The sequence below is a fragment of the Cibotium barometz genome, chromosome 2 (genome assembly GCF_041138505.1).
Source record: "Cibotium barometz isolate CiBa-2024 chromosome 2, ASM4113850v1, whole genome shotgun sequence".
Lineage (NCBI taxonomy): Eukaryota > Viridiplantae > Streptophyta > Polypodiopsida > Cyatheales > Cibotiaceae > Cibotium > Cibotium barometz.
In genome coordinates, this window is record NC_141047.1 from 56247350 (window position 1) to 56260912 (window position 13563).

At 40.1% G+C, this 13563-nt stretch overlaps 1 protein-coding gene across 4 annotated transcripts; it reads right to left on the bottom strand.

The window, feature by feature from the left end:
- Nucleotides 1–9442: 9442 nt before the first annotated feature.
- On the bottom strand, nt 9443–12526 carry LOC147641241 (uncharacterized). 4 transcript variants are annotated; one of them, XM_086819520.1, is made up of 8 exons: nt 11720–12526; nt 11250–11321; nt 11024–11091; nt 10739–10898; nt 10452–10532; nt 10277–10366; nt 10003–10062; nt 9443–9903 (listed from the first exon to the last, which is right to left on the bottom strand). In XM_086819520.1, the coding sequence occupies exons 1-8, from the start codon at nt 12074–12076 to the stop codon at nt 9895–9897; spliced, it is 897 nt and encodes a 298-aa protein (XP_086675646.1). In that variant the 5' UTR covers nt 12077–12526; the 3' UTR covers nt 9443–9894. The 4 variants fall into 4 exon arrangements, with proteins under 4 accessions (XP_086675646.1, XP_086675637.1, XP_086675628.1 ...); XM_086819511.1 differs by having other exon boundaries at nt 10739–10901; nt 11720–12520; XM_086819502.1 differs by having other exon boundaries at nt 9820–10062; nt 11720–12520.
- Nucleotides 12527–13563: the final 1037 nt, after the last annotated feature.

Genomic DNA, 13563 nt, shown 5'->3' on the forward strand with positions numbered 1-13563 from the left:
GCTACCACACCTCTAAGAGGAACCTCAATGGTGAGAAGAGAAATAGAACATAACTGTCGTAGGACACTTACCAATGCTTCAAACTTTGTCCCTTGAGGTCTCCAAGCTCACTTGAGAAGCTCCAATCCTCCAAGCTCCACCTCCACGCTATCACCGTAGAGTCAATCGCACCACCACATAAGGCAATCACTCTCTCTCACTCCTCAACACAAGCATGCAACATACAAGTATAGAGTAGGCACAAGTGCTAGAATGCTCTCTCTCAAGACACAAACAAGAGCTCTCAATAGCACAAAGGGGGATTGTATTCATTAATTATGAGAAAATTTCTTATATACTATTGGCCCTTATTCACACTTGGGTGCCTAAAACTTACTTAACTAAGGCCTTGGGTGGTCAATATCTCATAATGTACAACTTTTATAGTGCCTTTGCATGACACTTATTAATATCCTCAAATGGAGGAGCATATTTGTTAATCTAAAATGGGATTAACATCCCCCCTGATGTAGGTTTTTTTCCTCAAAACCTATTACTAAGGTTGAAAGACCTGGTCGTCGAACTCGTGAACGATAGAAGTTACGGCATGACTGAATCTTTTTTAGGGTTCTTCTAAATGCAGCGTGTGATCTCCAGAACCCGATGTCAACCATGTCTTCGAATGTGACATGCATATAGGCTGGTAGACACCTTAGGCGATGATAATACAACATCATGCCTCTGTCACATGGTCCTTGATTCATGTTGAACTGCAGCTACTCAAGCACCATATCCATCATACCTTTCCTTGGGTTGATCTATCAAGACCACGAGTAATTTTAGGAATCAAACACTGGCCACTATTGCCGGGTCTAGGATACGGCGCCATGCCTGTATTATTCAATTCAGCATCTGCTTCCTTTTCTCTCCTATATGAGTAAATGTGGCTGGCATGAAGATGGGAAAGTTATAACATACATGTGAATCCCATTGCTTTGCCTCTTGAAACTCCAAAGGTGTCCATATTCTCTTCAGTGGCATGTATAAGAGGGATCTACTCTTTGAGTTGGTGGCACACACATATATTCATGGTGGCTATATCCCAGGATTGTGCGGTACTCTTTTCTCCAATTTGGTTGTATTCCAAAATCCTCCAGCTTGGGGTTTGCACAAAAGTCTTTTGATCATCTCAAACATATTTTAACTCATGCCCCAGTCTTACAACTATTTGATTTCGCTCTACCCTTTTTGTAGTTTTCATCATGACACTAGTGGATCTGGTATAGGAGCTACTTTAATGCAAGATGACCATCCCTTGGCATTTGAGAGTAGAAAGTTAAAACCCTCTGAGCTTACAGTACCTATGAACTTTTGGCCATAGTACATGCCCTTCACATGTGGAAACACTACCTCATGGGTTCAAATTTCTTGATAAAGATTGACCAACAGAGAAATAGACAACTTCTTAGCTATCCCTTGATCTCTGACCATCATATTAAATGGGCCTCATTCATTCAAAGCTTTCACCCTATGATTCAGTATCAATCAGGTCATGAGATAATGTTGTCGCTTTGATACTTTGAGTCGCAGACCATCAATAAATAACATTTTTGTTATTCACATTCAGTCTATGTGTGAGACTTATGCATATGCTCTTGGTTTTTCAAATGCTTGTAACGCACTTATGCTTAACAACTACTTGCCTTTCAATAGTTACTCTTGTGCTAATGGTTTTCTATTCTTTGCAAAAAGGTAAGGCATTACTGCACCCTATAGAGAACTTGTTCTACAAGAAATGCATGCACCATCTTATATAGGACATCATGACATACTCTCTACTTTGACTATTTGTAAAGAAAACTTCTATTGGCCTAACATGAAAAAGGATATAGAAAATTTTATTTTCACTTGCATTGTTTGTCAACGTGTTAAGCATCATCATGGAAAACCATATGGTCCTTTAATGCCCTTACCAATTCCAAATGGACCATGAGAAGAAATTTCAATGGATTTCATTATGGTATTGTCTACTACTTTGTCACATAATGATATTATCTGGACCATAGTAGATAGATTTAGCAAATAAGCATATTTTGTTCCATGTAAGAAAACTTTGACTGCTCCACTTCTACTAAGTTGTTTATTAAAACTGATTTCACTCATCATGGTTTTCCTAGACTCATTATTTATGATAGAGACCCTTGCTTTTGCAATCATTTTTAGATAGCTTTATTCTCTAATTTAGGTACTAAAATGGATTTCAATTCTTCTTCCCACCCTAAGACCCGAGGCTACTAATAGCACTATCATGGATCTTCTATGATCTTATACTAATTACTTTACCCTCTAATTGGGATGAGCATTTTCATATCTTGCAATTTGCCTATAACAATACCTCCATTTTACCTCACGCAATGCCCCATTTGAAATGGTCTATGGTAAAAAGTTACCTATCCCAGCCTCTACCAGGATTGGAATATAGGTTCCAATAAATTGCTGATGTGCTGATAATCTTGCTTGTGACCATACCCAAACCTTGGTCGAAGTCACTCAATCTATACAAAAAGCTCAAGAAAGATATACCAAATTAAGAAACGCAAACTCAAGAGTGTTGAAAAGCACTAGTAACACGTATCATGGGAAGAAGACTTGTCAATTAAGACATCTTCCTAAGTTTATGATCAATTAAGGACATACGCATTTCAAACCTAGGGTATGTTATGAAAATGAAAATTATTAAAATTATTGAAATGGTATTTTTGTGATGTGTTTCATTTATCATGGATATTTATTTTTGATTATTTACTGCATGGTTAGTGACTTACCCACAAGGTATTGGTCGCACAGTGTTGGGTAGATAGTCACTGGATATAAAATTTGGCATGTGTTTTTGATAGCAAATTAGTGGTGGCGCGCTCACACAATTATGTGTCGTATGTATATTATGTATATGAGAGCTAAGAATCTTCCCCGTGTACTTTTTATGAGCCATACATATATCTTTGAAATAATTGTTAGCATTCATCGATGGCAACGTGGTGGCATTGGAATTGAACAAACAGTGTGTGCAAAGCACGCGGGAGGCACGAGGACCAGATATACGCACAAGTCGGTATCAAGTCACAATTGTTACACGTGCAGCCATTAAAAGCATGCCGAATGCGCTTTTTTTGAAATTACAAAAATCAGGACCCCTTAATGTGACAATAAGTTTAACCTTATCAAAACCAACAAAATCATTGATCACATTTTGTTGACTTCCTTGCAAGCTCACACTTGGTAAGTTGGCACGTCAAAGTCCATGCAACACGCTTAATATTTAGAACAAAATGGAGATTTGAATGTTTTCCCTCAATTTTCAACCTTCAACCATGATTGCTTGACGTATTTAAGAGTCTGAAATACACTCCAAAGTTCTTTACACCCATGGTTTATCCTTTACTATATATAGAGTGTAATATGTGTGTTATATCTAATTGGCTTGATTGTGAAGTCCGATAAACAACAATGCTAATCAACTATAAAGCATCCAGGTTGCAAGGGCCCTATTACTATTAACTTTATTGATAAGTTCATGATTGAATTGGTTGTAAATTGTTAGTTTATTAGTACCAAAGGAGTTCTTATGGAACTAGCCACCTCATCCTGACTAGTGGGCCCAATGCATCAAGATATGAGATTTGTAGATGATGGGTACTTGCCCTTTCAACGTGCACTTTGCTTAGCCATTGCTTGGCTTGGGACTTGGGAAAGCCTAGGTTAGGCACAAGGGAGAGGCTATGACAGTTTGAAGCTACTAAAGAAGACGTAACTACTGCACGATTTCACTAGGAGACCTGGCCGCCAAAACGATCAAGCGAAAATCACAATCAAATCAAGAGGTTAAGTGTCATTAATCCCTAATGTGGTTTTATAAAGTCATTTATCATCGTTGAGAGCTTGATTGAGGATGACGTTGATTTCTTCATTTGAAGCCTCGTGGCTGTCATGTGTTGCATTAATGCCATCAAGGTGCTCTTAATCTTCTCAAGCCATTAATCTTGGAATATTATTCTACAATCTCATGCTAAATGGCATAGTAAGCTCTTCGCGTGTGATTGGAGCTTCTCCTCTTGTTGATAAGGGAGAAAAGGGGTTTCATGATTCTCTTAGGGATTAATGGGAAGGGAGAAAGCATAATGTGGCTTTGCAAGACATGCTAAGCAAAGGGCAGTTGAAGAAAAAATGATTTGAAGTTGCCAATGCATCCAATGATTTCTCAGAAACATTATTGAAAGGGGATTGAAAGGATCTATGGTTCTTGAATGTGAATTTCTTGATGACCATATGCAATCATGTATCTTCAATTGAAGCATTAGGAAAACCCTAAGCAACATTTGGGAGATTTGGATCCATTTTCAGCATTAGAATTCCCATGGTTCAATTAGTGGCATTGAGCTCCTTTCATACATTGTTACATGCCATTGAAAAGTTGTAGATGTCATTCATAGCCATTTTCATACTATGAAATGTCACGACATGTATGAATCATGCTATGGTTTCATATGAGTTTATGGAATGAAGATACATGCCATTGATCACATGATGCAAGTGATATGAGGTATGCCATATGCTCTTGTGAAGAGGCATATGTTTGACCATTGTGAAGAGAAAGTTATTGAAGTTGTTCTTGGGAATACATCCTTTTGAAGCTCACCCTTGAATTCCTCATCATCACCATTAAACTTTTGTATTGATGGAAATTGGCATGCATCTATAAGTGCCATTTGTAAGTGAACCCCTACTTCTACTCTTCTATTGATGCAATTTTCATTGTAGAATCTAGTTTGTAGTAGAGGAGTACCTTGGCATATAGGCGGAGAGGCCAAGGGGAGAGTTTTCTTGAATCTTTCTTGTCGTGAGTACCGTGGTAAAGCGGTAAGAAAGAGGATTAGGTACAACGGTGGTAAAGACTTGGCCGAAGCCCTTGCTCTCGGATTTCAAACTTGAGTAAGGGGATTGAAAGTGCTTGGCTGGGAGATCGGCAAGCTTCAACACTCTACATTGACTTCCAAGTGCTCACAAACGGATGCATTTTGATGGGTAAATATTTGGCAAGCATTGGATATAGTGTCGCAATTAAATTTCAATTGAGTTTATATTGAGATTTTTGTTGCAAATACAAAGGAGGTGCTGTCAATTTTTTGCAAAAAAGTACTTATGCAAGGCACTTAAGGCTAGATTTGGATGCCCAAGATACAAATTGATGTGGTTCTTACCTTTAAATGGGTCTGAGATATTACCAATGCAAAGAGGAAGTGGATACCAATTAGAGAAAATATTGACAGTTTTCTGTTGCGTTGCTAAACTGTAATTCAGTCCGAGAAGGTTAGGACTGTTTTCAAGGTGTTTGAATAGCTTCATTCTACTCTCCAAGGGCGACGTTTGGAGTCCTCAAGTGCTCCGTTCTGACTCCGTTTACTTCTCTAATCGGCAAGTCTATCCGCAAGACAAAAGGAGTGCCCAATCAAAAATAGAGAATTAAATTGGAGATTTGAGCATGTTGGAGCATTGCACATACCATTAGCTCCCCGATAAACAAAGGGCTCTTGATTTTGGCACTGTTGACTTGGTCAAACAACCATAGTTGACTAGTCAAAGGGATCAAAACAGAGGATAGTTGTCGGTCAGATTTGGTCAAGGCATTGACACGAATGCGTAGGGCTTGTTTAGAGATATTCCATCAAGCTAAAGACTTCCAAAATCGGCCTCCGTTTGGTCAAGATTTGGTCACTTTGGTGTTAAAGTTGACTTTTCAAAAAAAGTCAAAACAAAGAATAGTACAGAGTTGACCAAGTCAAAGACAACTACATAAGTGGATAGAGCATTGAAATAACTCTCTATAAAGCCAAAGCCCATTCAATTTGGAGTTTGGAAACCCTTCCAAAAGTCTTTTGAGCAATTGAGATGACGTCGAAGGTCAAACTCAACAAGGGGAATTACAAAAAAGCTCAAGTACGAAGCGGGCACATCGAAAGCAACACATGAAGCAAATCAGGATGCTCAAGAAGCTATGCAAGAAGAAATTAGTAGCAACATCAATGAAGGGGTGCATCAAGAGGCAAATGTTTCACAAATACCGTCTTTGATGCATCAAGGTGGAACAAATATGCCAAGTATGTCTATACATGGTCCTATGAATGGAGCCAAGAATATAAACATGATGATGCACTTCATGCAAAGCATGATTGATAGAATGGACCAAAATTTTCAAAGCATAGTGAACAAGTCCAACGCTTCAATCAAGAAGAATCATTTCGGATTATCTAGCTTGGAAGAAGAACTTGGCAAAGGCCATAAAACTTTTGGTTATGATCCATTTTCGAGTCCGGATTGGAAGACATGATTGTCAATTACTTGACTATGAAAGTTAGAGAATGTGGATCATGATGCAAATAAAGAAGAATTTTCTCATAATGAGATTGTTTACACATGTTAATGATATTTTCGTGGTTGATGTTGATCATCATGGTACTATCGTTCATCATAAAGACAAGGATGTCTATGAAGATACAGATGATGATAGCCTTGCCAATGAAGATATTCATTATGAGAATGCATATTCTATGCTTTGTAGTGGAGATCTTCAAAGGGATTTTGAGGACAACAATAAAGTTCATATGAACATGGAGTTTGAGGTGTGCATTTTCAAATTTTGTGAATATCAAAGTGATTCTATGGTTTGTGGAATTGGAGCATTCAATTTCAAATGTGTTTCTTGTCATATAAGATGCATGGTGCAAGACTATGTGGCACGCCATGGTTTTGGTGTATTATCTTTAGATGATGAAAATACTCTAGCACATGGTATATTACATTTATGTTCTGGATTGATGGATATACTGGTATGCTTTCCTTTCGATCCCGATATATGTGGTAGCCAGGTTGTGTGGGATATATTATAGTAGTTATCCTTTTGATCCAGGTGACTACTTGTGCTTGAGGAGGCTTGATCGCATTAGTATGACTACTTTTGAAGAATCAGTTGGTACATAAGAACAATAATTATGGATTGCTGAAGTTTCTAAAAATCATTGTTAGAAAAGCCCTATACCTTTAGGTTTCGGATACAAAATGCGTGGAAGCTTCATGAAGTGCATATACCATTATGAAGTACATTATGGACAATTTACAACCATACATGCATTGCTCACGTAAGAGCATGCTACTTAATATGAGTCCTTGATGGTATACTTCACCTATGCAAGTTTGTACATGTATACCAAAGGTTTCAAGGACGAAACCTCTTAGGTGAAGATGGTTTGTAACAAAGTTTTAAAAAAAAAGCTCAAGTCAATTTGGACCCAAGGCCAAGAGATGAACAAGATGTGAAAGGGACCACAGGTTAAGATAAGACTAGACTTGGCATGCCCATGAATATTATTAAGTGTAGTATGAAAGGATGGCCTCATATATAAGTGAATATGTACCAATGTAATAGAACCTTTTTGATAATCATCAATATACAAGTCATTACTCTCTCTTCTCTCTCTAAACCGAAGGTAATCATATTAAATTAGACTAATCCAAAACTAATTAGGCTAAATCAGATGCTACTTTCTTTGAGAGAGGGAGAGAGAAAGAGAGAGGGGAAGGAGGGGAAGCCTTTCAAGACGAGCTATACCATATGGAGAGTGCTTCTCTTGCAAGGTATCTAAATGATAAGTGCTTCTCTTTCCTAACAAATGCATGAGAAAGCGGCCTTTTGTATTGGGAAGGTGGAATAATCCATCGGCCCACACAAGCTGGCCCCTAGCTCACAATTTTCAAACCTGGACCCATCATGAGACCCAACCATTCTACCAGCTGGACTACACATGCCCGAGGGCAAGAAAGCAGCCTTAATGGGTACACAGAGATGCTGTTCCTTTTGGTAAGATGGACACAAATACACAAAATGCTCTTCTACATGCAGTGCTCTTTTATTGCCAGAATGGAAATGCAGAGATGCACACGATTCATAGCCAGCCCATTAAATACAATCTTACTAACAAAATACCTACCATTCTTATTTAGAATAAAATTTCAACATTCGATATGATTGAAGAGTTTACAGCCATCAAAAATCATTTTGTTAACTGCAAGCATGTTTTTGCAGATGAGCCTGTCTAATTTCATAAAGTGTCCTAACATTGCCAGGATGTATTACTGCCATTAATTTTGAACAGCTGGCTGGTGTTGGAAAGAAGTAAGCATATCCAACAATGTTACAGCTTGTTACATCACTGGTTTCCTATGATGCAAATGTTCACACGTTCAAATGGCCCTTGCTTAAGAGCTGATCCCCTTCAAAGCTGAGTTGTTCCCATGCTCATTCCTACCATGAGACTGAAGGGGAAGAGCTATCTAGAGGTAACAAGCCCTCAGTACCTAAGGCAGGGACCACACTGCTCTCATGTTTTGAGGATGGCCAGACTTTTCAATGCACTCAGTTTGAATCAGCACTCTTCACAAGACCAATAGCCCTGCTCCAAAAGTAGCAGATCTAAAGATAACGACTAAGGGTCCAAAAACTTTCTCGCTACTAGCGGTAGCCTGCATCTTGTTACCATTATGGATGTATGAGTCACATCAGCAATGCCGCAGCAATGCCGCAGATTACCAATTATTGAGGGATTAAAGAGATCACCCTGCTTCCATACTTTTGAGGATGGCCACCCTGCTTACTGATATCAAAACATTAAAGAGATCCCACCTTCCATTATTTGAGGATGTCACACCTCAATACAAGGTACTTACACAAGGTTTAGGTTTAGATCAGCTTAAACTCAGCAATCCCAGCAAACCCAAATATTGCTCTGAAGACAATGAGAGGGTTTATTGACTGATAGGAACGCCAATAAATTACTGCTATAATAATTGCTGTGGAGGCACCACAAAGTGAGACTTGGCAGGCCTGTTATCACAATGCTTATTTTATTGCTAGCAAGGCAACCAAGGGACTTTTGCCACCATGCTCACTGCTTTCCAGGCACCAAAAGGAGACTTGGTCTTGGCCCATGTCCCATATTGTCCACTCAGAATCCATGAAGAGAATTGGCAGCCCTTGACTTCGCCACAAAGGCAGCATCATATTAACACTAATACATTACACACCAACACTAAATCAGAGAATCACATGCTCACTGTTATCGAGGCACCAAAAGGAGACTTCCTATGTGTCCCATATTCCCAAGCACAGGGGCCATTGAGAAACCTGAAGACATACGCTACATTCCAGCACTAAACCAGAAAACCACGTGCTCACTGCGAAAGGAGAGACTCGGTCCTTGTAGGTGTCCCATATCACCACACTCAGGGACCATAGAGAAACTTGGCAGCCCTCGACTTTGCCACAGAGACAGGTCGTATTCCCAACAATACAATACACTACAAGCCAACACTATGCCAGAAAACCAAATAACACTAGAGAGAATTGAGGCTGCAAAAAAAATTATTCAGTTTTATGATTTCAACTTGGCACGAACAGCAATGCATGTAGTAGCAGTGCCCAAGAGTGAATTCACATAAATACCCAGTCCACAAACCAAAGGGCAGCTTTACTGACTGGGTGTCATGCATACTAATGCTCCTCAAAAGTGGCCAACTAATTGAACAATATGTGCACTAGGGCTGCACCAAGGCTACATATAAACAGCTGTAATCGCTATGTCAAAGACACAGCCACACCTCTCTCCTCTCTCTCAGTTTGAGCTGAGACATAAGGACGGATGTCACCCTATACATGGGAATACTTTAGGAACAGTTGGCACAACACTGGTGCAACTGAAATGGATCTTTTTCTGTAGGTTTATTTACATAGGAGCTTCCAGATACTAGTGCAAGACTCCCCACAGTGTCAACAAGTTGCTGCCTCTGCTAGTCCTTTAACCTTTTTCAACGAGGCTAACCAAGAAAGAGGTATAAGATATACCAAACCATCAAGCTGACACAATATAATCACAATTTTTAAACTGACAATCCAGGAGAAACAGCAATACGTACTCCTTGGGCTTGCCCAGTCTGCAATAGGTAGGCAACCTCTGCTGCTGCCAGTGAAGCTTCCTGCATTGCATAATTACAAGCACAAAAGCATTCAGCTGCATCATGTCATATGATTTTAAAAATTAAGATCTTTCTCACAAGCACAAATTGAATGTTTTTCTACGAGCCCTGACAGCCTAATGCATGCATTTTTCTTGAAAGCCCACAACACATTGAGATAAAAATCATCAAGATTGTTCCCGGAAAAAAAATCATCAAGTTTGATATATTTTACCTGTCTTCGTCGCCTGCATTGCAAAACATTCAACGCATGAACCATGATGTAGCACGGCAAGAAAAAACCCGCTGCCCTCAGAAGAAAAAGCTGCCAGAAGATCAGAAAATAGGAGAATTATGGGCTTGATTTTGCTTGCAAGCATGCACCTCTTGGTGGCAAAATTTGGCTATACCATGATAAAGGTTGAGGCATCCTCCTCCGCAACAGTCGAGGTCATTGAAAGAATATGGCGTAGAAGCAGAAGCACTGTCAGCTTCATTCACAATAACGACAAGCAAAATTAGAAAAAGGTATGAAAACATTGCATTAAGGCTGCTTACACATAAAAAGCATATCATGCTCGTGCACATCTGTCTATGCGTCTTGGGATGGGCATGAATCCTGCCCATCTAAGCCCCAAACAGGCAGAGGTTTGCGTATCCTGTTTTTTTACAATGTGTAAAAGGGATAAAATTGTACAATGAAAGCAACCGAGCGAAAGCAAGCAGAAGCAGCGCTGTGTGCGTTTGCCCTTGTATATTCCTGGTAATCAGTGTCCAGAAAGTGATGCTCTGTAGCCGCGGCAAAAAGCCTCGTCTCATGCAAATCCAGTCGTTGGCCATTTGCAATCTCCCAGCTTCTACTGTCGAAACATCAGAGCACCAGAAGAATGCATTGGCACCTTAAGTTTTGAACACGTGAGGTTAATGAGACCCCTACCCGTAACTTTCAAAAACAAGCACTACAATCATACACGTCGCTTACCCAATGTTAATTGGGAGGCTGTCTGCCCGAGCTGATGATGGAGGAGCAGTGTAACCACCTTCGTAAGGCTGTGATGACAATTTTAACAAAAAATTGTGATCAGCCAGACATCATAGACTAATGCAAACACTTGCAAGTTCAAACATTACAAGTTTTCTTCCATTTGAAGATAAGAAATTTGTGTGCATTCATTGTGAAAAGTTATGTGGGCCAAAGAGATGCCTACCTTTCGGCATATCTCGCACATGGTATCCCCCTTCTCATTGCACCAGTGCTGCACGCATTTCTGATGAGCGAACTGCACAAGCATTGGCAGCGCCAATGTTAAGGATACCATCATATAGCCAATTGCACACAGAAAATAATTTTTTTGAGATAGTAAGGATTGACTGAGTTTAGATCACTGAAAATTGAGAAATTCCAGAAAAGTCCAATCAATGGTAAAAATCCCACTGTCTGCATAACACCTTAGAGCCAGACGAGAAAAACAAGCCCAAATGAATGTCGCAAGGTAGACAATTAATGCAATGACATAGAGAAAAAATCGGTGTTCAGAAATTCAAAATATTCCTTTTCTGGTTATTTTGGAAGGAAGGAAGAAACCATAAAACTAATGATTAAGAATTTTTTAGAATCATCCCCCCATAATAGCCTCTCCAATGAATTTGTGAAGATTGATCATTTGTCTCTATTTACCTTCAAGCTCCCAGTGCAAGCGCAGGGGGAATCGAGATTGGCAACCTCATCTTCTTCCTGGCAAATTCTACACTCTGCTGCTGCTGCTGCTGCTGCTGCTGCGGCCGCTGGAAGAAGAGGTTTGGTGGCTTCGCCAATGATGTCACAGTTCCAATGGGCTATGGACATTTCCGGATCACTTTTGTGGAACTCGTTGTCTTCTGCCTTCCATGATGATGATTTCACTTGAGATAGCCGGTTTCCATTTGACGATTGAGCCTTCTTCGCAGGAAAAGACGCTCTCCCAAACTCCATGGGCATGGGAGTGTCACCGTTTGCTGTTGTAGAGGTCACAAAGAGAGCCACATGTTCACTCATGATGCGCAAGGCGAAGAAGATCGAACTCTGCTTCTTACCTAGGAAAGAAGCTCGGAACCCTAATCAAATGCCTCTGCAAAACGCTCTCGGCCCTCCAGGGTAACCCTAAGTTCGCTCTCTGAACGGTCAGAAAGCCATCACAATGCTCAAAAACTCTCTTTGCACTTGCGGAAAACCCCTAATGTTTACGCTCTGGGCGTTAGGAAAACTTCGCTCTGTGCAAACCCCAGAAAAGCCCTAACTTCGCTGTGGAGAACGGGAATAAAATCCTAAACCTGTCTTTGCAGTAAGGGTTGCAGGACACTAACGTCTGAGGCACACGCAGGCGGAGTATGCTAAGCTTTGCAGGAAGGAAAAGGGAGGCTTGGACAATGAGGATCTGTGTTTTGAGGGGGGAGAGGTGGGGAAACCTAACAGGAAGGTATACACAGAGTAGCAAGGAGGTTTATCGGAACGGTCACGTGTAAACCTTCGTTTTATACAATCGCAGTGGGAAGAAGGGCCCCTCATTTTGGCTTAATCTCTCTCTCTCTCTCTCTCTCTCTCTCTCACACACACACACACACACACACATACATCTAATAAGCATCCCAAAGTTGCAGCAGGTTAAAGACCAGGACATTAAGCTACCACACCAAGAGGACATCCCCACATCCTTGCATTGAAAATCCCAAGACTAGAACATCCCAAGTTGAGAGCATCAAGAATCCTTTGCAAGCTCGTATTTTGCATTTTTTGACCGGCCACACCACACCATGGTAAGACATGTCCACACACACCTTCACATAGTATGAGAAAAACCCTGGGGTTTAGTGCAAGTACAACTTTTACCTGTAAATGTCAAGCTTGAAGGTCTTAAAACTTGCAAAATTTGGGAGTTTGTGGAAGATTTTCTTTTAAAAATTTTAATATTACTTTTTCTGATTTGAGAAGAAGGTTTCACACTTTTTCCTATAATATTTTTTCCCCACTTATACACACCACAACATTTGCAACAAGCTTTAAGAGTGTTTACATCCATTCAACAAGTCAAGAGTGTAGCTTACCAAGATTACACATCCATACCTAACATGTTGCCTAGATGACAAGAATCGGTGGTTGTGCAAGCAGCCTAAGGGCGTGTTTCCACACTTTAGTGGTATGGTCATGAAGCATCTATTGTGAGATGGTTTGGTGATGCCTTAAATTAATCAATGGCAGCGACACTAATGTAACTAAGTAATCATAGCCTAGGCTATGTGGCAATGAGCACATGTGTGTCAGAGATACGTCTAAGTTGAGGAGTCTCGAGGTCCAATTAATGTTCATCATAATGCATGGAATGATACATTGCATGGCTAGAGTATGAATTGATAATTGTCAAAGGACACCCATAAGCTTGTGGAGCCTCCTTATTCAGCATGCTCATATGTGAGCATAGATTGATTGTGGATCTAATAGGAAGAGGGAATCCATTAAAAAGGGATTTCATTAAGGTTTCAAACAAC

Bases quoted from the DNA above. Each gene is read 5' to 3' on its own strand.
- LOC147641241 (XM_086819494.1), bottom strand. From the start codon at position 12,076: ATGAGTGAACATGTGGCTCTCTTTGTGACCTCTACAACAGCAAACGGT. The intron at 10,902-11,023 runs GTAAGCGACGTG...ATGTTTCGACAG, and splicing joins AGCCTCCCAATTAACATTGG to TAGAAGCTGGGAGATTGCAA. The intron at 10,533-10,738 runs GTACAATTTTAT...TTGTGAATGAAG, and splicing joins TTCGCTCGGTTGCTTTCATT to CTGACAGTGCTTCTGCTTCT.